The following is a 25,590-nucleotide window of genomic DNA, read 5'->3' on the forward strand; positions in this document are numbered from 1 at the left end:
TACGGGGATTCATACTGACGCACCTAAATTTACCCTAGCACCCGAAACCATCCCAGCACCCGAACAAACAACCCAACCTGAACCTACCCATACTACCGAACCACCAGCTTCACCACCACCATCAGAGGGAGAAGAACCATTCCTTGGCGGGGAGAATATGACTTTTGACTCGGTCTACTATAGCCTGTTTCAAGTACAAAGTGATGACGATGATGACGCTCCTGTCACCAAAAGGCATCTCCAGAAGCTCCATGATAAAATTGACTCACTCATCGCCTCATCTTCCACTTCTCATTCATCCCTATCTGAAGTTGCAGTTCAGAAAATTGTTGACGCTTTCTCCAAAGCTCAGCAAGCTTCACTTGCTTCTGCAACCACCGCCATAGATGCCTCTACCAAAGCTTGTCAGGTAGCGACCGAAAAAGTCGATAAACTATTTACTGATGCCTCTTCCCTATTGAAGTCTTTATAGGAGAGTGCCAACGCCGCCAAGACTACGCTGGAAGCGATTGTCCACCAGCTAGCAACATCAGTCGCAACTGAGTTGAAGTCATTCGCTTCTCTTCGTCAAACAATTTCTGACGACAACTCAGCTTTCCGAACAACCATCGAGGAACGTCTCTCCAAGCTTCAAGAAGATTTGGCTGCCGAGAACACTCTCATGGATGCTCTCGCCAGGAAGACTACTGCTCTGAAGGTCAAGAGCATTCAACTCTCCAACTCTCAACAGGAGATTGAATCTCTTCGATCTGAAAGGGAGGTCATCAAATTGTGTGTTTCGGATGTCCACTCTGCCATCTCCAACATCTTAGAAGCACATGATCAAATTCTTAACTACACTGTGAGGCGTGACCTTGCAGAGAAGCTCAGTCCCGCCCTCGCCCTACTCAGCAAAATCGAAGGGCTCCTTGATTTCGTGTCCATTCCGAAACAAGGGGGGAGAAGGAAACAATGTCTCAACCACCTCCTACTTCCACAGCTACTCACACTACCGAACCTCCTCCAGTAGGCCAAGCCTCTGGTTCCGGTGTGAAAGACAAAGGCAAAAATATTGCTGAGGAAGAAGAAGAAGAAGATAAAGAAACAATCGCCGACTTGTTGAAGCGTAAAAGTCGACGCAATGAGGCTGACATCAGTGCTCGTGTGGCAAGAGAGGCTGAAGAAGCCGAACGTAAACAGAAGGAAGCCCACGACCTTCTTGAGAGCAGGAAAACTTTGTTTCCTTCCTGGACTCTTGAGAGGATGATTAAAGAAGCCATTGACACACCGAGTATCTTGTAGCTGGAACCTGTGATCTCTTTAGATAGTTCCAATACTGTCGACTCACAGTTCGACATGCCACTGACCCGAAAGGCTTTTATCTTTCATGCCTTTTCCAACATTGCAGAATTCCCTCATCCTCATCCTCAGGTTGATCGGGATCTAATCGATTTCTATCTGAAGGCTGCTCAACCCCAATATCAGACTTGGAGCGCTCAGAAAATTGTCAACGTTCGGTTCTTGAAGCCGTACAGTGAAGGTAACTTCATCAACGTTCAGTTCAAGGTACTTCGGGGATCTGCCAAATCAGAACATACTATTTCCCTTGCAGATCTTCCCAACCTTAATCCCCATGATTGGATTATCTTGCACAACATCCTTCTCACCAACGAAGCTGAATACGGTCCGATCATCGACCATTTCAAGAGGATGCTTGTGTGCTACATCATGGAAGTTGCATTGATGGATCAGGAGATTGCAAGTGTATTTAAGAAGAAACCTACAATATCTCCTGTTGGCTCTGCTAGTGATCTCAACCAAATGCAGATGGGGAAGATTGACTCGAGGAGGAATTCGGTCATGTTTACTAGAAACGAAGGACAGAAATGTCTTTTCGCCTTGGCTGAAAAACATCTCTATACCACTGCATGTTTGGAGCACGTTTTGGGGATCATCCACAGATACAAGCAGAACACAGCGGATGATATCAAGTACTTTGATGATATGATTCAATGGTACATTTGGTTCAGACAGACTATTCTCGCTCTTATCACACGTCTGTTTGATACTGTAAAGAAGGCTCCCGCTGCTGGCCCGAATAAGAAGTAGTCTCGCTCCAATTTGACGCAAAGGGGGAGATTGTTGGGTCGTGTTTTGTGTAATGAGTTGCGTCTATTGGGCTCGTTAGCTAGTCCATTTTGTATCTCCGGTATGGGCCTGTCCATCCGTGAGTTTAGTAGGGTTTAGTATATATAGGAGCTTGCATGCATCCTAGAAGGTAACGAGAGAATAGAACGATCAGAGTATTATTTCAGCAAGTTTATCGTTATCGTTCTTGTAACCCTAATATCCTCTACAACGGAAGTTCTTAGTCGAGCTCTGCTGAGGACTGTTTAATCTAATCATTCGACACATATTGATCCATACTTGTGTTATTTACTGCTTTTACATCCATCGCATTACCTGTTAAGAAGATCTAATCGATCTTTAAGTTTATTAATAACTTATCAATTAGTATCAGAGCAGGAGGCTGTGTAATTCATACACATCTTTTCTGTGAAAAAGGTTGCGATTAGTGTTATTTCGCAATAACTAATATTTATTGAGCCGTCATCCCATCGCATTACCTGTTAAGAAGATCTAATCGATCTTTAAGTTTATTAATAACTTATCAATTGGTATCAGAGCAGGAGGCTGTGTAATTCATACACATCTTTTCTGTGAAAAAGGTTGCGATTAGGGTTATTCCGCATTAACTAACATTAGTGTTGGTATGGTCGCACCCTATAGGTCTACGAAGAAGGCACTTCTCAACCAAAATGTTCAAAGGTGAGACGATAATGAGTTTTTAGAATGGCTATGTCGCGAGTTTTCTCACTAAGTTTATCATAGTTCTGTTGGGTCGTGTTTTGTGTAATGAGTTGCGTCTATTGGGCTCGTTAGATAGTCCATTTTGTATCTCCGGTATGGGCCTGTCCATCCGTGAGTTTAGTAGGGTTTAGTATATATAGGAGCTTTCATGCATCCTAGAAGGTAACGAGAGAATAGAACGATCAGAGTATTATTTCAGCAAGTTTATCGTTATCGTTCTTGTAACCCTAATATCCTCTACAGCGGAAGTTCTTCGTCGAGCTCTGCTGAGGACTGTTTGATCTAATCATTCGACACATATTGATCCATACTTGTGTTATTTACTGCTTTTACATCCATCGCATTACCTGTTAAGAAGATCTAATCGATCTTTAAGTTTATTAATAACTTATCAAGTTCAATTTACAACGTAATTCGGTTGTTAAGGGTGTTCTGTAAGCAGTTCAATACGAGAGTCTTTATATGGTAAACTCATATGTTTTAGTAGTTCTGTATCCCAGTGAAACCTTGTAATTTAACCCAAGCTAGGTCCTTATTATGACCAATTGATGTATACTTAGTTATATAATTAAGACTAAATAGACCTTCGAGTCCGTTAGGTATGTCCTAAGCCCATCTTGTTAATATGATTCTAGTAATTATGGTTTCAGCGAAAATTTTGACTTCGATGCAGGTCTACCTCACATCTATGCAAGGAAAAGTTTTGATAGCAACTAGATCTCTTGATTAGTATAACCGCTTAAATCACAGTGTCGTGTTTACACCTAGAATAGAGTAGCACCAACGTGTACTCATGATCTTAATTTACAGGGTCTCGTGAGCGGTATGGATTCACTTACGACGATCCGTCCCTTGTGATGCCCGAGGCAAAATCAATGCACCTTGCAACTTTGCAATTCGACGCTTGGCTGCAATCAACCCCTCCTTGAATGTCATGTGTCTACCCTGTTACTCTTTTACTTCTGCCCGAGTGGCGATAAGGTCCTAAGGAGAGATTTGGCCTCTGAAATAGTAGTCTCTTTCCAAGTCTCGGGTACGTGAGACGGTGGGGTCCATAGTAGCGCGCAACTTTCAAACTCGGTTTGCAGTCTCCCTGTTTTAAATCCCCAATGTTCGCGATCTGCCGGGTCTTCGCCGAGAGGGCTCTGTCAGTCGGTCCCCCATGGCTGAGGTCATAGCACCCTCGTTGGTCACCACATGGTGATTGCTGTCATTGCTGTCGACTTCAACCCTCGATCACGGTTGCCCAACGGGGCACAGGTTCGATGTAGTCGAAACGTTTCGCGGGAACCCTTGCTATGCATGGAGGGTTGATTACCTCCGGTTCTGCTTCTGATTCTCCTCATAACCATCCACCATTTCTCTGATTGGGAAAGTAGGGGTCGTCCGGTAAGTAGGATCTTGCTATGTTGTACGTGCGAGAATAGGAGTAAGAAGATAATTATTGAACGAACTATCTAGATAATTATTAGATGATTTGTATCAGTTAAGTCAATACTTGTGTAGTGTATACCAGTTATATGTAATCAAGCCAGGATAGTCCTTCGAATAGGTAACTCTAACTCCAAATCCACGATCCAACGAGAACAGGAAGTAAAGCAATGGTCACGGATTCTGAGTCTATAACGCCTAAATTTCATATAACCTTAATGTATCCACTTAACAACTATTGACCTACTTGATAGAGACCTGTTTTGTTCTCATGTAAGTACTTATAGTAACACAAAATACTCCCATAGTATTTTAAACTCATGTTCTGTTCTAATGATCTCTTTGTGGTAATGTTGGTAAGTTTTTAGACTTGTCGCCATATCACAACCATTCTTGGGCATATGCTAATCACTCCTCGGACCAGCATAGTTGATCAAGCTATGCCACTCCCAAGACTGACCATACATCCCCAAGCTTACCCGTAATATTCAACAATCATTACTTTTGTTTTGTTCTAGAATGATGTTGACCATAGTATGTATGCATGCATGTATAGTTTTAACAAGAAACTGTTTATTTCTAAAAGTATAGGTTTTTTGAAAACTTTAAATCAGCAACCTTAGTCCCAATGCATTTATAGTTTGTATATCTTATGTGGTTCGATATACTTAGTTCACTATAAACAATGCTCTGATACCAATCTGTCACACCCCCAAAACAAGGATGGCGGAAACGTCCGGGGGTGGTGGACTTCATGTAAAGTATCACAACAACGAGTATAATAGTGCTCAAAGTAAATACAACCATCATAAATATAATTGAAAAGGTTACACCAAAGTATATGTTTACATGTTTCAAAATCAATTACATTATGATGACAAAATAAATTGTTTGACGATTTAACGTCCCATCCTCAAAGCGCTGATGTTTTCCTGTTTCACTGATTTCCTGAGAATACAAGTAGTTTTGAAAAAGTTTCAACAATTAAGTTGGTGAGTTCATAAGAGTTTTGTTTGAGGAAGAAACCGTTTTCCTTGTAAAAGCGATAGAGTTTGATTTCCAGAAAATCCAATATTTTCTTAGTTAAGTTGTGAAAAAGAATATTCCTATATTATGTGATAATGAACCCTGGAAAGACCCGTAGATTTCTTCTATAATCGTCCAGCGTATATAAGTTATATAAGATTTAAGTGAAATAAACCGTTGAATATAGTGGGTCTGCCCTAGGTCCACAACCCAACGAGGAACAGGAGATGAAGCGGGCCCACCAATTCTAAGTCGATCGAGACTAGATTCTTATACAACTCTAGCATATACGCTTAGAAATTATAGCTGAAGTCTAACAATTCTAGATGAAATATAGTTTTAATATCATAAAAACTATTTTATGTGAACCTGGTACTTTGTATTTGTACCCCTTTTTGCATAAAAACCTGGTACTTTGTATCTGTACCCCCTTTTGTATAAAACCGGTACTTTGTATTTGTACCCCTTTTCGTATGAAAACCTGGTACTTTGTATTTGTACCCCTTTTGTATAAAACCAGTACTTTGTATTTGTAACCCTTTTCATATGAAAACCTAAAACCGGTACTTTGTATTTGTACCCCTTTTTGGCATGAAACCGGTACTTTGTATTTGTACCCCTTTTTGGCATGAAACCGGTACTTTGTATTTGTACCAATTTTTCGTATGAAAACTTTTTCTAATGTAAATGAACATAAACTATACCTATTATAGTTTATCAAAATGTTTGAAATGTATATGCAACCTAACTATACCTATTATAGTTTAGTATGTTTGTTTGTGGTGTATAAGAACCCTTTTCTATGTAAGTCGAATGTATAGAAAAATATAATTATGTTTATCTTGCTTTGTTTTGTACTAATGGTAATGATGGAGGATTCTTATGATCCAGTGAGTATTTTCTTTTATATAATTATACCACAACAAGAAACACATGTAAAATATGAAGTCATCAACTATTTAACACTTTGCTCAACATGTTACAAAGTGTGTTGAAAGTTATAAGTTGTTAACTACTTTTTAACCTTTCTGCACTATTTTAGAAAGATCATAGAAAAATCATACGAAGTCAAAAAACTGAATCCATAAATTCTGAGAGTTCCTAAAATGTGTCTAGTTTATTCAAAATTTTTATCATGATTTTTTGAAGCCTTTAACTTGTGTTAAAATGTTCATATTCACAGACTGGTCCAAATTTGTTCTTGAAATGATAGGTTGTTTTGCAAAAATCACCATAAATTTTAGAAAAGTCGTCTGGAGATGCGAAAGTAGTCATTTTAAAGCTAAGAACTAGAACTACTTGCACCAAAAACATTTTTGAAAACTAAAATGTATAAGTTGCCCAAAACAGTCCGTGAATGGAGTTGAACTTTTCTGATTAAGGCTATTAAATGAGTTTAGTTGTGTTCTTAGTATTTTAACTTGCATTCCCCCCCCCCCCCTCTTAAAACTTAAGAAAACATGAAATTATAGGGGTATGAACTCACCTTATGTGATTTCAGTAGATGGATGATGGAGAAAAGAAGTGTTCAACTCAAGAACACTTTGGGAGTTTGCTTGAAGATTCGAAGATCTAACACCAATATGATGGAGTTTGTGTAAGATATCTATGATTTGAGTAGAAGGAAGTGAAATAATCATATGGAGGATGTTAATACTTACCAAAAGTAGAAGAAAAACTTAGAGGATAGCCTTGAATCTCGAATTTTAGAGAGAGAAAATGAGAGAAAATGAAGTTTGTTCTTGATGGAAGAATGGGAGGAAATGAAAGAAATGTGAGGAGGGAGGAGGGTTTTCTAACCCTTGACCAAGTGTGTGGCTAAAAAAAATGGTGGGAAAAGTATCATGAAATGACTAGGTATGGCTGATGGTGAATAGTGACATGGAGTGGGTATGGGAGTGGTTGCTTGTGTCATAGAATAAAGAAAAGTCAACATTCAACCTTTGCAATTCACCCACTCTTCATTGATAAGGTTTTATCCCCAAAAACATGGGTAATTAGTAGATATGGGTCCCTAAATATTAAAATAAAGTTTGGGTGAAAATCCCGCATTAAAACGATGAAAAACGAAGCCAAAATGAAGTCGTAATCGATCGGCAAGGAAGGCTGAATGTGCGAGACCTCTCGGTCCTGTCCGAGGTTCGGTCCCTTCTGGTCATGGACCGAAGGCGAAAGTTTTTTAGGAAGCGAAAGTAGGTTCGGTCCAAAGGCAGTTCGGTTCGGTTCATAGGCTTCGGGTTCGGTCTATGCGAGCTTCGGTCCGAGATATGGAGTTCACCTCTGACAGCTTCGCTTCTGACAAGTTCGGCTCCTTAAGAGGGGTTTCGGGTCCGAGAGGGCTCGGCCCTATAGAAGGGGTTTCGGGCCCTTAAGGGTGTTTTACTCATTTTTACCCCGTTTTAATCCGTTTTTGACCCGGTTAAGGGTCGGGATGGCCCAAAAGTTTATAAAAAGTTTAAGGGACTTTTGAGAGAGATTTGGGAGAGATTTCACATTTTTGGAGAGATTTCTTATACAAAGAGAGATTTGGGAGAGATTTCACACACTTAGGGAGATTTCTCATACAAAGAGAGATTTGGGAGAGATTTCACACACTTAGGGAGATTTCTCATACAAAGAGAGATTTGGGAGAGATTCTAAATAGAGAGAGATATAGTGAAAACGATTGAGATAGGTTTCGTGTGTGACATTTGTGAGTGTCCGGCTTCGCAACGTAAGGTCTGTAAACCCCATTAAGCCATGTTTAAGGATCTTACACACTCCCGATAAGTATGCAACATTGTTTTATCGGTTTGGTTCATTACTTAACGCCGTTTTAGGTTAATCAAATCTAGATATACGAACTTTTCCATTGGTGATTTCTCATTAGAATAGCGAGTTGTACGGAAATAACACAGCATACACCCTAGCACACAAGGGTTAATTGAGTCGACTGGTTTGACTTGTTGACTTTGACTCAACCGGAAATTGACGGTTGTCACAATTAGCTCCCTCTTTCTCTCTATGCTCTCTGGATCAATTAGGGTCTCTCAAGGGAAGTGTGGCCACAAATGAAGGCCATAAAGGTCTTTAAATAGGTCACAAACCCGGACAATTAGGTTTTTTCTCAGCAGCGCTGACTCGGCGAGTCAGATACCTAACTCGTCGAGTCCATTCATTAAACACGTCACCAAAGTGCGACCCTACTCATCGAGTCACTCCCCATATCTCGAAATGAATACTCAAAATATTATCCCTGGAAATCCGGATGTTACACAAATTTCGGCTAGCACACTTGTGTGTACACTTAGTGTCTGATTTTGCTAGCTAGAGGGGTCCTTATATATTGTGTCATGATTAGGGTTACACCATGCAAACCCTAATGTGCATGACTTTCCATATTCCTTAGGCTCCATGGGTTTTAACCTCCATGGAGTATCCATGTGTCACCACATGGGTTTAGTCCAACATAAAGAACTATGGATCATAAGCCCACTTTATAAAAAATGAATGATTTACACAATCAATTCCCATTTATTTAATTAGTCTCTTTTGATCACAAAATTAATTCCAAATTAATTTTTGATCAATAGTAATTAAATAATATGATTTCATATTAATATATTAGAACTTATAATATATTAATAAATCATAATTATCCTCTTCTCAAAAGTCCATCCTTCAAATTGTCCCGGTGAAGTGCAACCTAAATGGAACATGCTACTCTCGGGTCAAGTACATACCAAATATAGTTATGGACTTAGACACCTTATCCAACATAGGAAACCTAAAGCATGCTATAAATCATTTAGCACATAACAATAAATTAGACTTCTTATCCTAAAGTAAGCTAGTGTTTGTGTCAATTCAGGTATACAACCTAAAATAAAATTGACATACACCTCACGATCATCACTTAGCATTCTAAGTTTAAGTTTAGAAATCCTCAATATTCTTAGTTCGCTTAAACTAATGCTTTAATACCAACTGTGTCATCCCCATTTTCATGGTCAGAAAATACCTTTTTATTTTTGCTTATTTAAAAACAGAGTATTCTTTATATAGTGGAATTTATCCCGAAAAAGTATGTTCTCAAGAAATATTTTTCATTGATTATTAAAACTTATGATGTCATAACTAATACAAGAAACATAAGCATAAATGTAATCATTATTGGTCTTACAACATCAAATGGTCTACATTTCCTCGAATCTCTCATCATTTCCAAACATGAAATACATTCATATTAATACCTGTGATACAAAGAAACTGAGTGGGTCAGGTTGAAAAACCTAGTGGGTACATAGGGTTTTCAGCCCATAATAATATAGTTAATATGTTTATAAACATTTCTGTGTTCCATGGGATTGTCATCAGTAGTCTGATGGTCATCATTTATACACTGTTAGATGACTATATCGCTTAGTACAATAGTACTAGTAAGTTAAGGCTTATTATCATTGTTTTCATCTCTTATCATCCATCTCCCTCATTTTTTTATTCATCCCTCATTACCCATCACTACCCAATATATTATAAATATGAAAATACATATATAGTAAATCATATAAAAATCATCTTATAATATTTCATCTAACACAGAACATTTTAATCATAGATAATATGCACATATAGCATTCGATTTATCTAAATAATTCATATATATGTGTAAGATGAAAGTTAATATGCACTCACTTGTTAAAAGTGAATGACTGGAAAGTTGGGCAAGGCTTCGTGCCACATAAAAACGTAGTTTTTGTAAATTCCATAACTTCCTCATACGAGCTTTGTTTTCGACATTATTTATGTCCACGCGTAGCTATCGACAAGATCTACAACTTTCATTTAGACTTTGTTTGCTAATTCTCATGTTATTTTTAAAATCTATATTTTTATAGGCATAGATAGTTAAAGTCCATATAAAAATGATAACTCTTTCATACGATATCTGTTCTCAAAGGTCTTTATATCGACGGATAGGTATTGAAGAGATCTTCAACTCTCATTTAAATTGTTTTCCCTAACAATCAAATGTTCTTAATTTTGGTTTTTATTTTGCATAGTACTATGTCGAAACCTCTAAAAGTCATAACTTCCTTATTTGAAGTCGGATTTGAACGTTCTCTATATGCACATTCTCGGTTTTATGATTTCTATGATTTTTGTTTGGATTATGTATCCTAAGCAATATTCTATCGAAAATATATGTTTATCGTTGTGATGAATAATTATTCTATTATTCCTTAATCATCTAGCCCTATATTGCGGGCGTTACAGTATATATAGTGTAGAATCTTACATAATAGACCTTATACTATACAAGAATATAAAACATGTATAAAACTATCTAACAAGTTGGATGGCTCAATAAGAGACCTATTTTGTAAATTTACTTTCTACATCAAGTAAGTCATAAATCTATTCTAAAAGAGATTAACAAAAAGAGCCAAACCACAATGCATGTTGATGATTTACATCCAAATATGCAACTAGAGTTTATTTAATATAAAAAAATACCATATCGTGAAGAGAAAAGGGAAAATATATGAAGAAAAGAAACTAAATTAAGCTTATATTTGACAAAGCAGAAGAAAAACTACTTGTTAGCATAAATTCAAAAAGGAATGTATGGATAAGTTTCATAAGTTGTTATTAATAGTATATATGTGGTTTAAAATGAATGGAAAGATTTCCTTGAATCTTATGTGAAAAATAATGATTTTTTAAAAACTTCAAAAGTCACTAAGTGGCCTACATTTGGAGCTTTTTAATTAATTCGAGATCAAGAGTCTATATACAATAATTTTTTAATGAAATTTGTATACGATATGATATGGAATCCACAAATAAAAGAATCGACTAAATTCGAGTTCATATAAAAATATATGGACGTTTGAAGTTATGGAAAAAAATTCCGTGAAGAGAAAACAAGTTGAACATTTTCCAAGTCTAGGAAAAATGTACCAAGAGCACAAGACGCATACATTGGAGCTTTGAAAGGAGGACTTCTTGATGTACTAATATTGATTTCCATTGTAATATATCAATGGAAATTCTTTGCTACAAATAACATAATGAAAAAAAAAAAAAAAAAAAAAAAGGAATTGTGTCAATAGAAGTTGTATAAGATATGAGGGTTCGAAGTTGGCAAAAACTGAAAATCCGACAAATATGAAATCGCAGTCGATGAAGGTTTAACTACATTTTTTATGGTTATTTCTCAAAAGAAAACCATTTTGTTCGCTTGTTGCTATGTTGGGAAAAAGAAAATCCATTTCTTATCGGTTAGAATATTAAGCATTAATTAAAGTGTATCAACATGTTGCTAATATGAGAGGCAATTGTTAAGTGTCTTCGGACGAGAATTGAAACAATATTATTTTGTTGTTGTTTAAAATTAATAAAACGGTATTTTCTTGTTAACAAAAAGCATATCCATAAGAATTTATAAAAAGCTTTATAAAATCGTTAAATGCTAGTCTGGGTAACTTTATAAAAAAAAACTAACTTATTACTTTTTGGTTGTCCAAACATTACAATCTAAACAAACTCAAAAAATAAGCTAGTTATGACATGCCCAAACACAACATAAGAAAGAAGATTATTCTAATAAGTCATTATTTAAATAAGATAACATTCCAAATATAAGCTAAGAGCTATAAAGATAGCAAATATAGCTTTCATTATTCAGACTCCTCCTTGGTTTGCTTTCACTGATTTCCATCATGCACAGATGACGAAGCATGATTTTCCAACTTGATATCGTCAGTAATAACCACGTTGTCATCCAATTGATTTTCGTTGATATGATTGTCATCATATCGCTTATCGAGCCATGTTATGATGTCAGCGAATACGATTGCAATGTTTTCATCTGGCTCACCAGTGGTCAATGCATGCCACATTCCTGGGTATATTTTGATGGTTTTGTCTTTGCTACTAGCTTGTTCGTATAGAGCCTGGCTAACCTTTGGATCTGTCACTGTATCCGCATCCCCATGTAGCACGAGAAATGGCAATGTCACCTGCGCAATCAAACACTCTTATATTCAAGATTGAGTTTATAATCATAAAGGCTATATTAACAAATTTAATATAAAGTTATAAACTATAATGTTCGCTAATCCACTCTATTTTTTGTATCGACCGTTTGTTTAAAATGTTTTGTATAAAATCATAAATGAAATAATTTGTGTGTTGAAAGTGAAAACAATATATTATGGCTTTGCTATTGTTGCTGCTACATAGTAGGTCTAGCAATATGATAACTACCTCTAAAACGGTCGATTAACAATGTGGGGTGAAACTTTTAATTAATATAAAATCATGATGTATAAAACCTTTTTACCAAAAGGATTATAAGTAATTTGTATATTTTGTATTTGGCTTTGGTATTCTTGGCATTTTTATGTATTCGAGAAAGAAAAAGTAAAAGTCAACAGTATATAGGATAAGGATAACATTGTAAAATAACCTCGCTTAAGTGGTCTTCAAGATCCATGCTGGTTCTAATTAATTCAAGAGATGTTTTAAGCTTTGGTTTTCCTTGGTAAATCAACTTGTTTGCATGTATCTGCATAATTGATCAAGTAGAAGTGGATTTACATATTACCTTTATTCGTATAGAAATTCATGAAAATACGACCCTACCGCTTCTCTCTTCAGAGGATCCTTAAATCCAGAATCAATGACATCTTTCGCAAACAATATCTTCCATCTTGGTATAAGATCTTCTATCCTTTCTATCGTGTGTAACACCCTTGGGTGTGGCCTCACTTTCAGATTTATCTATCATCACATTAAACGTATTAATCAGATCGAGAGAAATTATGATTCAAACATTTACCAAAAGTCCAAAAGTTATGTTGCCCAACATTATCAGTATCATGAGTTGATAGAAACTGACCCTCAACCTTTCGTTGAGCGTATAAAGTCTCGTTTAAGGTGAAATATGGAAATTTATGAGTAGAATAGTTGGTGTGTTAGTTGGATGTTAAAAAAATCAAACATTTTATCATACAACACCCTTACCAATCTAGTGACCCTAAGCTAAAAAAGGGTTAACATATGTTTTTTCGCTTCTATTTCTTTGTAGCATATATATATATATATATATATATATATATATATATATATATATATATATATATATATATATATATTAATAAATCAAGGTTTTTTTGTCACATGTCAATCTCTCATGAGTTTTGACAATTGTCATTTTGTAGTATTTTTGAAATAAATATTATCCACTTGTCAATTTTTGGTTTGTTTCAATTTTTAAAATTAAAATCATATACTTATCTATGTAAAGTATTAAATATCATATATACATATGATATTAAATTGCAATAAAAATGTTTCTTCCTTATTTTAAAGTTGTACATTAAAAAATATTATCTATTTACATTTTATTGTTTAATTTTTTTAAATCAACCCGTGTAATATACGGGTTTCACACCTAATATATATATATATATATATATATATATATATATATATATATATATATATATATATATATATATAACATAATAAATGAAAATCAATTTTGCCAAATGTCATGTTCTCATTGAATTTTGCACATATCATTTTCTAAAAGTTTTTGAATTATTTTTTTCCAGTTGTTATTTTCTTGTATTTTTCATTTCCTAAATTTATTTTAGTGAGATTTATATATGTAAAGTAAATCATTTTATTAAATTTCATAATAAATGCTTTGCAACCTTTCAAATATCTTACATTATTATTCAACTGGTTTATAATCCGTGGGAACCACGGTTATAAAATTAATTAAAGATTAATAGTTAAAATTTAAAAATATTAATAACTTGTTTTAAATAAATTATTCATTAAGAGGTTTTTTTAGTTATATAAAATTATAATCATTGATTTAAATAAATATGTAAAATTATATCACTTTATAATTTGTATTAATTTTATTTTAATTTTTATTCTAATATTGTTAATTTAATGTAATTAGAATGAGAAATTTTAAATTTGAAATTTGAAATTTGAAATGGAGAATCAATATGTTGACAAATGTTATGTATTAATTATGAGACATAATAAGGTGAAACATGGCAAAAGAAAAATAAAATTTGCATTAATTATGAGGCTTAATATAGTGACACATGTCAAAAGGAGAATAAAACTACTCTTTTATTAGAATAGAGATTACTTACTTTAGTTATTATATTTTTTCTATTTATGTAAAATTATTACTTTAAAAATACGTGATGCTTATAATTTTATACTAAACTTTTTTTAATAAATCCGTGTAATACACGGGTCACACACCTATTATATATATATATATATATATATATATATATATATATATATATATATATATATATATATATATATATATATATATGATCATGTAGGAACTCAAAAATTGGTAGAAATAATGAAGAAAAATATTAGTCTTAGTATAGAAAGTTTTAATGGATAAGATTTAATCTAAAAAAGTAGTCAATTTTGAAAATTTTAGTGGCAATTTTGTGATTATAAAGGAAAGTTGATAAAATTCAATGAAAGGGTAAATGTAACGGATCCGAACATATATATATATATATATATATATATATATATATATATATATATATATATATATATATATATATATATATATATATATATAAAAGGTTAGGTTATTTTGTTTTCATTATCTATTGTGTATATATATGATTGATTCTGGACCAATCATTTTATTTATTTTAAGAAAGTAATTAATGCATATTAAATGTTGAAGATATAATAGGTATTAATTATATCTTCAGCATTTAATATACATTAATTACTATCTTAAAATAACTAAAATGATTGGTCCAGAATCAATCATACATGCACACAATAGATAGTGAAAACATTTGAACCTAACTATATATATATATATATATATATATATATATATATATATATATATATATATATATATATATAAAGTAATGGATTCAATTTTGAAAATATTGTCATCAATTTGTAAATTTTGTTCCTCTTCGATCTCCACCATGTGCATTGGTCGTAAATGTTGTTAAGACTTTCAACTCCGTTTAAGTTTATAAGCTGATTAGTAATTTATTATCTCAAATAGTTTATTTAAAAATCACTTCATAAGATATTATAGGCTATTTTTGGGTCTCACAAAACAATAAATTATCATAAGCTTAAAAAATAAGTTAATTTATGTTCAACAAACACTACCTAAATATTTACGGCTAATTCTATATGTAGCCCCTATCCTAGATGTGTGTGGATTTGACTTGTGTGTACACCCTCATACTTGGTCTTTTTTAGTGATGGAGATACCTATAATAATACCCATATTTACTAGCAATATAGTTTATCATTTTATCAATCAATGCATACATGCCTCATACCTCGTATAGTCATTTGTTAAAAGTTAGTAAAACTATATATATATATATATATATATATATATATATATATATATATATATTTTATCATTTTATCAATCAATGCATACATGCCTCATACCTCGTATAGTCATTTGTTAAAAGTTAGTAAAACTATATATATATATATATATATATATATATATATATATATATATATATATATATATATATATATATATATATATATATAGGGTAAGGTTCAATAGAGAACCATAATAACCAAGGAACCAATCTTTTTTTCAACTTTTAGAACTTATTTGTTATAAAAAAAACTAAAAATACATAAATTCATAACTTTTTATCCTTTTTTCAATGATATAAAATTCTAATTTTTTATGTCAAATTCACAATGTGAATTTTTTTTAAAATTCACAACGTGAATCCGGATTCACAGGGTGAATCCGAAAAATATTTTTCACATTCACAATGTTAATATATGAATTTAGATATTTTTAGATTTTTTTTTCGATAAAGAATAAGCTCTAAAAATTGAAAAAAATATTTGGTTCCTTGAAAAACCAATAATTATGGTTCTCTATTGAACTTTTCTATATATATATATATATATATATATATATATATATATATATATATATATATATATATATATATATATATATATATATATATATATATATATATATATATATATATGATCAAGTAGGAACTGAAAAAATTATAAGAACTTCAAAGACAATTTTTGGAATTAAGATTGGAAAAATAAATGGTTAGGAATTGATTTTATTTATCTTCAAAATCTCGTGAGATGATATGACATTTTTGTAATTAATTGCGAGATTTTGATAATTTCCGAAAAATGTTAATTGTTTGAATGGTACAAGTGGCTTTAACAAAAGGATTAAAATAAAAAAATGAAAATTCGGCCATGTGCCTCTCCCTGCATTGACATACGCCCCCACCCCCAACATGAAAAGTGACCAACATTTATTAGCTGGTGGGTTTTTTTCCACCGACTTAGTTTTCGGCGATAACTTTTTTTGTTTTTGAAAATTTGTTTTTTGAAAAAACCAAAGTTTTTAAAATTTAATTCTCTAAATATTTGAAAAAAAAATATATTTTTTTATATTTATAAAAAAACCCAAAAACATTCTCCAAAAATTACAAAAATTTAATTAAATACTTCTACTTACTATTCTAATGACTTTGTAAAAAAATTTAAAAATAAGATGTTTTAAATACCAAACTTGACTTTAAAAGATTTAAAGTTTTTCTGAAAAAAAGGTTAAACATAATATGATCCAAATAGAGATGATTCAAAATATTTATGATTCAAAAGTATTATGATTTAATATGTTTATGATCATTAACTTGTTATAATCTAAAAATATTTTGATTTAAATATTTAATTATCCTTAATTATTATATTTTTTATGATTCAAAATTAAATAATTCAAAAAAGTATAATGATCCAAATGTTGTATTAAACAAAAAATTTATTTAATTCAATATATTATGATCTAAATTAATATGATCCAAATTAATATGATCAAAAAATGTATAATGGATAATATCATTATGACTAAAAGTAGTATGATTCAAAATTTTATAATGCAAAAATAATATGATTAAAAATAATGTATGAACATAAAATATTATGATCCTAATATTCTTCTTATTTAAAATTTTATAATTGTTAAATATTAAAAACTCAAATGGATATTTAATTTAAAAAATCAAAAGAAAAGAAAGAAGAAAAAAAACCCTACTATATTTAAGTATGTAGTAAAGTTATTGAAAAAAGAAAAAAAAAACGAAAAAAAAAAGAAAAAAAAGTTATTATTAAAAAACAAAAAAATATTACAAAATAAATAAATAAAATAAAAATGTTAAAATCGAGCATATATATTTAAAAAAATTCAATTTTTATAACGAAAAATAAAAATTATTAAAAAAAGAAAAAAACCAATATAAATGAAAAAGAAAAGAAAAACTCATTTAAATGATGTTTCATGTACATTTTTTGCACATGATTATTCCCTCGGGTCTGTATTAAGTTCCATGCACTTGCGTTGTGTGCGAACACGTCACGACCAAGTAAATAAGTTTTACGTTTGTGCCATTGACGAAATGATTGGTGAAGAATAGTCATCGTGGTTTCTACCATATTTTGATTCTTACCGGATCCATATATATATATATATATATATATATATATATATATATATATATATATATATATAATATTGTAACATTAAATGATTAAAATGATGATGCATGGATTTGTAAAATGTTACAAGTGTGTATTTTCTTTTATTTAATACATTAATTATTCACCAATAAACTATAAACAATCAAAACAAGTGATATATGGTGATCCTTATCGGTCCCTTTACTCCATAATAAAATATTAAAACTACTCTTTAACTTAGTAAATGAGCATCCTGACCTAGAAATCTTGCGATATCTATTTGGGATGTGATTTGTACACAATAATTTTTATTCACACGTAACATTTTATGATTGATTAAGTTGTACAATACAACATTTTAAAGCACAAATTGTTGTGTATGAAAAAAATTTATTGTATACCAATCACCTCTCATATCAAAATGTTGTGGATGGATCCATCTCCATAGAACAACAATATAGTGTCTTGCAAAGTAAATAAAAATATATATTGAAATATAATATTTGTTATATATATATATATATATATATATATATATATATATATATATATATATATATATATATATATATATATATATATATGGTGACGCATTGTAGAAACCTCAAATTTACCTTACACATGGGTGCGACCAAAATTGCCCCGTGCCAAAAAGTTGGGTCCTTTCGGTGTACAAGAAGGGCAACTGCACCACCCATGGATTGACCGTACAAAAACCGCTTCTTGTTTTTGTAATCTTCTTGTCCTGTGTGTGTGGGGGGGGGGGGGGGGGATCAAGCCATGCATCAAGTTAATGGGTGATATGATAAAAGTCTCTTTATTGTGAATTAAGTTTTGTGATGCGTACCAGAAATGCATTTGAAGAAATTGGAGCAATCGGTCACAATGTTGTCAAATTTCTCAATATAACAACGCTCACCCATGGACCGCCCATGCCCTTCATGGTCTATTCCGATGACCGCGTACCCGTTGCTCGCGAGCCTAGTACCAACCCCTACAAACCAAAATTATATCCATTAAATCATTTCTTTTAAGGTCCAACAAAAGAATACACGTGTGTTTTCATCATAAATTTATGTTATTGACATCGACTACATGTCAATATAAATAACTTTTAAACGCTTATGAGTTGAAATGACTTGGGTTGATTGATCAATAAATATTCTTCGTTCGTTTTAGAAATTTAACAAACTATTAATTTATCAAATATAAATATTGTTGTGACCCATATGAATAATTACAACGCTAATTGACATGTTTTTATATTAATGATTCAATATTTGGCACCTGCACGAAGACTCACAAAACATATTTTTGGCAAACTATAGAAATCTCAGGGCAAAAGGGTTAACAGGATTTTAGCTCATCAACATGTTTTTTTCGTTTATATATATATATATATATATATATATATATATATATATATATATATATATATATATATACTAATAAAAGATGTATTTTTACTTGCACCACACGTATTTAAAACTTCCATTACGTTTCAATTTCTTTCTAATAATTATTATAAATTGGTTAATAATGTTATATTAATGCAAAAAACTAAATTCTAATCATAAATTAACTAAACTATAATATTAAAATATCATATTTTACTTCTTTTTATAAAATTATGACTTTAACTTTTTAACTTATAATAGTGAACTTATTAGTTTATATATTTTGTCAGTATGTGAGTAATTGTCATTTTAAAGTCATAACGAGTGTATAATTTATGATTTTATGTAAAATAGTTAAATTATTAATTTCAATATAATGTTACGCGGTTAAATTAAATCAAAATTTCAGTTAAACTTGAAAAAATCGAGAAATTATTTTATAAATAATTAAAAGTTATAAATTATAGTGTTATAATTAAATTGTAATCTTAAATTAGCAAAAAAAACATGAAACTATTTTCTATAATCATTAAGAATATTCAAATACGTAGTTTAAAAATAACTTACAATAAGAGTAGTTAAACGTAATATTATATAAAAATTTATAACATTATCTTTAAAAACAAAATCAATATTTGTTGTTTAACTAATTACAATCAAAGAAACTAACAATATTCATAAAATAAAATTTAAAAAATTAAATGTCTTAAACCAGATTAAAATAATTAAGAGTTTCTAAATATGTTATTTTAAATAACTTACAATGAGAATAACAAAAAATAACATTATATGCAAGAATTATGTTGTTACTTTTAAAAACAAAAACAATGTTTGATGTTTTAAATGAATCATAACAACAACTATAAATATCATAACAACAACTATAGATATCATTAAACCATATATTTTATTTTATTTTATTTATGAGTAACTCGCAGGTATAGACCATTGAGACAATTAAGATTATAGAATTTTAAAAGATGTCTACATTATCATATAATTCAAAACAAACAATGTTTATAACAACTTACTATAAGATTTATTATATAATAGCAACAATAACGTTATAGATATATTTAAAAAAACATATATTTTTAAAGATTTCAAATATATTGTTGTATTCTGCGCAACACGTAGGTATTCACTTAGTATAGTTACAAAAGAGGCATTTTTACTTGCACCACATGCATTTGAAACCTTCGTGACTTTTCAATTTCTTTCTAATAATTAATAAAAATTGGTTAATAATGTTCAATTAGTGCAAAAACTAAATTCTAGTAATAAATTAACTACACTACAATATTAAAATATCATATTTTTCTTCTATTTATAATATTATAACTTTAACTTTGTAACATATTATAGTTAACTTATTAGTTTAGATATGTTGTCATATGTAAGAAATTGTCATTTTAAGGTCACAAATTTTGTAAAATTTATAATTTTATGCAAAATAGTTAAATTATTAATTTCAATATAATGTTAAACGGTTAACTTAAATGAAAATATCAATTAAACTTTAAAAAAAAATCAAGCGACTATTTTATAAATAATTAAAAGTTATAAACTATAGTGTTAAACCTAAACTGTACTTCTAAATTAACAAAAAGAAACCATGAAATTATTTTTTATAATCATTAAGAAATTTCAAATAAGTATTATAAAAATAACTTACAATAAAAATAGTTAAAAGTAATATTATATCAAAAAATCAATGTTATTTAAAAAAAAACAATGTTTGTTGTTTTAAATAATTACAATTAAAGAAACTAACAATATTCATCAGATAAATTTTGAAAAAGTTAAATTTCTGTAAACAAATTAAAATAATTCAGAGTTTCCAAATATGTTATTTTAAATAATTTACAACAACAATAGTTAAAAAATAACGTTATATACAAAAAGATATATTGTTACCTTTAAAAAAATAACTTTTGATGTTTTAAATAATTACAATGATAGAAATATCATTAAACCATATATTATATTTAATTTTATTCATGAGTAACCCACTGGTAGAGACCATTGATATAATTGAGATTATTGAATTTTAAAAGATGTTTATATTATCATATAATTCAAAACAAACAACGTTTATACAAACTTATTATAAGATTTATTATATAAGATCTAACAACAACGTCAATTGATATATTTAAAAAACATATATTTGTAAAGATTTCAAATATACTTTTGTATTCTGTGCAACGCGCGGGTATTCTTCTGATATACTTATAAAGGAAACATTTTTTTTTCACAACATTCATTTAAAATTCCCATGACTTTTCGTTTTCTTTCTAATAATGATTATAAGTTAGTTAATAAGGTTAAATATATATCTAACCTAAAGTTATTCAAACAATTGGAATTATGCAGTTTTAATATATATATATATATATATATATATATATATATATATATATATATATATTATCATATAATTCAAAATAATCAATATATTATATCAACTTTATAAAACGAATTATTATGTCAAATTTAACAACAACGTTATTGTTATATTTATAAAAACATATATTTGTAAAAAATTTCAACTATAAAGGTGTTTCTGCACAACGTGCGGACATTCGTCTGATTTCATATATAACCAATTAATATATTAAAGAGTAGTGAAACCTATTCAAAAGACCTTATGTTTAGTTCTCATAATCGATTTAATCATCATTTTTTAGTCATTTAAGTTCCACAAACTGGAAATTGTATTCATTTTGACAATTTTACATGGTTAACAAGTCATCTAACGTTCAAAAATTACATTTTTGGCTCGGATTTTAAATATTATTACAAACTTGGTCCAAAAATTTCACTTTGGGCGAGATTTTAAAATTTATTAAAAATTTAGTCCAAAATATCTTAGGGTAAAAAGGGTTAGACAATTTTAGCTCATCAACATTTTTTTTCTTTTTTCTATATTTCATATATTACCGATATATTAATGAGTATTACATCATATATTACCGAGTATTACATCTTTCTAATCTGTTATATTTTCTAATAAAATAGTTTAGGAGAACATAAATACTTGAATCCTTTGAATTGACAATAGACAACCTTAAGTTATTTTGATTATATTCGTTTTTTTCTTACTAACTTGTTATCAATAAGAAAACCCATATTGACATGTTTCTATTTATTTGAAAAGCTTGAAATTGTCGGTTGCCACTTCTAGAAAAATACTTTAAAACACCACGTTTTACATCAATGACAACAAAACTATTATATTTAAAATCCTCGCTAATAAATAAAAGTTTTTTTTTATCACTTGTCATACTGTTATTCAATTTGCAAAATGTCATTTTATGGATATTCTGAACTTTTTTATTTTCATATGTCATTTTATGAGTTTCACTATTTTATTAAATTTCACATAATATTTTAATGTAATAATTGCAATAAATATAGTAATAAATAGATATCAATTTCATTAATAAACTTACCTTTTAATTTTAAAATTCCTAAAATTAAAGCTCATTAGTTTCTTTTCTTTATTTAAATTATTTTTTTAAATTTAAAAAACAAAACATTTACATTATAATAATTCATTATTTTTCTTATAAATTCAAAGTTCTGAATTTTAACCTTTATAAATAACTTATTTTAAAAAAAAAATTAACTAATATAATATATGAGTCTCACAACTAATGTATAATAACAACAAACCAGCTCTAAGGCCAATCATAAAGAGGGTAATTCCCGGAGCATTCAATGGGTTGGGTGTGACATGTTTTTTGGACTTTTTTTTAAATAATTTTTTTACATCAACCGCTATACTCTAAAGACAAGATAGAAAAGATAGAGAGATTATAGATCGAGCAACAATTTGGTGGGTGAAAACAAAATAAAACTGTTTGGTAAGCACAATACAATTGTAATAATATATCATATATGTAGCACCCCATGACGTTTTTTCTAATAAGTAATATATAGCCTCTAGGAATTACACTTACATTTCTTGTTGGATCACCTACTTCAGCCAACAATACGTAACTCCATTTATTCTCCTGATCTCCTTTCATAAATATGGGGTTATAAGGGTAATTGTTTATATTTTACTAACGGTTGAATGTTGAAATGTAATACTATTATATATCAACTTATTCTAAGACAAATTTTATTTTAGGCAGTATATTTTTTTAAATAAAAAACATATTTTAAGCTTTGTTTGTTTAAGTTCAAATTACTTTAAAACTGCTAAGTGTTAATAAAAAGATGTTACCATTGGTTAACCATAATATCTCACTTAGTAGTCAAACACACATACACACACAAGCCGCATCTTGAACTATTTTTTTTAACTATTTTTTTTAACAACAGTCATTCTCATGCTGATACTACTGGGATCAAAACTCCATTTTAAAATGATTCATATCTCTCTCTCTCTCTCTCTCTCTCTCTCTCTCTCTATATATATATATATATATATATATATATATATATATATATATATATATATATATCACTTTTTATTCATATTTTCAGGTAAATTTGTGTATCAATTTAAATTTGTATGGTATATTGTCTGAGGAAAAAAACATAATATCGTACCATGTTCACCTATTGGATTTTATTGGATAATGATTAGATGGAAGTGACCATTGTGTAAAGAAATATGTAATGTATTTAGAGTTGCTGAGTAACAATTATGAGTGATTTATAAACCATTGTAAAGAATATTTAAATACCTTTCATGAAGATGCTACATTCCATGCCATAACCTGCAAAATCAACGTTCACCGTTCATTAATCCTATCTTGGTGACTCCTTGAACTTGAACTTAAGATCACACAATCTATTTTATGTCACTAGCATATCCAAGAGTTTAGACAAAAGTATGTATAACAATTTTAATTAAACACATTATAATAATTTTACTTTTTAATTTTTATCTTTCTTATTATAAAAATAGAGACAACAAATAGGTAAAGAGTAAAGACAAATTTTACAAATTACACTGTTGTAATTTTCATATGAAACTTTATACTAGTTTTTTCTCACCATAATTATCGTTTTTATATATAAGAAGTGGGTACCATGGCACATAAATACAAGAGCTTTGGGAGAAGAAACAGGAAGCCATCTACATGTAAACTGCTGCACACCTCTTGAATTTGTTATGAACTCCTGAAATTTCACTCACATTCATGAAAACCATCATTAAATATTCATTCTTATGAAATTTGTAAAACTCATCAATCCAAGTGATGAACACTTGAAAAGTTATGATAATTAAATCATCTAAACAAATCATAAATAGTCGATTTATTGGAAGTGTATGACACCCATTACTAACATTAAGTTTCTTCTAGCAAACATAAAGAACCGTTAGTAAAGGTTTGATTTTATGTAAGGGCCCCAAAATTTTCAGCAAATCTTAGTGAAAATCATATAATGTAGACAAAACTTTGAAACGACAAAAGGGGAGAGGGAGTTGTGATCAGATTTATAAGGGAAAAGATATATCTCAAAGAATATATACTTTTTGGAGTAAGTCGGTGTAAAAAATAATGTACGCGTTTGGAAGGAAAATAGTGTTTGTATCATTTTTACACTATTTTTTGTGCAAAAAGTTAAACAAGATGGTCTTAAGTTTATGAAAAAGCATGGCAAGAAACAAGAATTTGATTATTATGCCCATTTATGAAACCCATTGTTCAATATGTTAGATTTTTATGTTCAATTTATGATATTCATGCATTATTCAAAAAGTCGGTTTTCCGTCCAAATTATGAAATCCATTACTTAAAGATTGGATTTTTATTATGCCAAGCTCAAGAGTGGAGATAGTTGACCACTTGACCCATAACTAAGATTAAGCATATCAAGACGAATTTGTATGAGAAATAACTCAAAAAGAAAGCAAACCTCTTGGTATTCAACCTCCATTGATGATATAGTTGTTGTTCAGGAAAATAAGATCTTTGAGAAAAGGATATAAAAGAAAAAGAAAAAAGCGTTGTGGATCGAGCTTGTGACGGAAGATGGTTCCCTCTTATCTTCTTTATAGACGAGTGTGTAAACAGTAATGTGATCTATTTTTAGTAAAGTTGCGTGGAACCGACCACCGAAAATGGAGTTTTAACCACTTTCTGCTCAGCATTAAAATCTCTAAAATTATCATAACTTTGCAAGGACACTTGTAAGGTCTGGGGAGGACCATTGGCCAGAAGATGAAGACATGGACCAATCAATAATCGAGGCCAATCAATAATTGAAAAAAAAGGCCCCCCTATAATAAAAGCTTATAATTATATAAATACATTTGTTTGATTGGTCGAAATTTTTTTTTCTTTTTTTATTTCTATTTTTATTTATTTAT

At 30.0% G+C, this 25,590-nt stretch overlaps 1 protein-coding gene across 1 annotated transcript; it reads right to left on the reverse strand.

Moving 5' to 3' along the window:
• Positions 1-11,775: 11,775 nt before the first annotated feature.
• LOC145065863 (caffeoylshikimate esterase-like) lies at positions 11,776-25,341 on the reverse strand. The gene is made up of 9 exons (XM_079012965.1): positions 25,137-25,341; positions 24,305-24,395; positions 23,957-23,989; positions 18,707-18,853; positions 18,474-18,604; positions 12,937-13,074; positions 12,761-12,859; positions 12,050-12,311; positions 11,776-12,012 (listed from the first exon to the last, which is right to left on the reverse strand). Exons 1-9 carry the CDS (start codon positions 25,155-25,157, stop codon positions 11,936-11,938), a joined length of 999 nt encoding a protein of 332 aa, XP_078869091.1. The 5' UTR covers positions 25,158-25,341; the 3' UTR covers positions 11,776-11,935.
• Positions 25,342-25,590: the final 249 nt, after the last annotated feature.

Source organism: Lactuca serriola, chromosome 8, assembly GCF_051521515.1.
Source record: "Lactuca serriola cultivar US96UC23 chromosome 8, Lser_US96UC23_V15, whole genome shotgun sequence".
In the NCBI taxonomy this organism is placed as follows: Eukaryota; Viridiplantae; Streptophyta; class Magnoliopsida; order Asterales; family Asteraceae; genus Lactuca; species Lactuca serriola.

Excerpts from the sequence above, each read along its gene's own strand:
- LOC145065863 (XM_079012965.1), bottom strand. The coding sequence starts at position 25,157 with ATGGAGGTTGAATACCAAGAG. Across the intron at positions 18,854-23,956 it reads ATGTAGCATCTTCATGAAAG|GGGTTGGTACTAGGCTCGCG; the intron begins GTATTTAAATAT and ends TTTGGTTTGTAG. Across the intron at positions 13,075-18,473 it reads TGGTCGCACCCATGTGTAAG|ATAAATCTGAAAGTGAGGCC; the intron begins GTAAATTTGAGG and ends ATGTGATGATAG.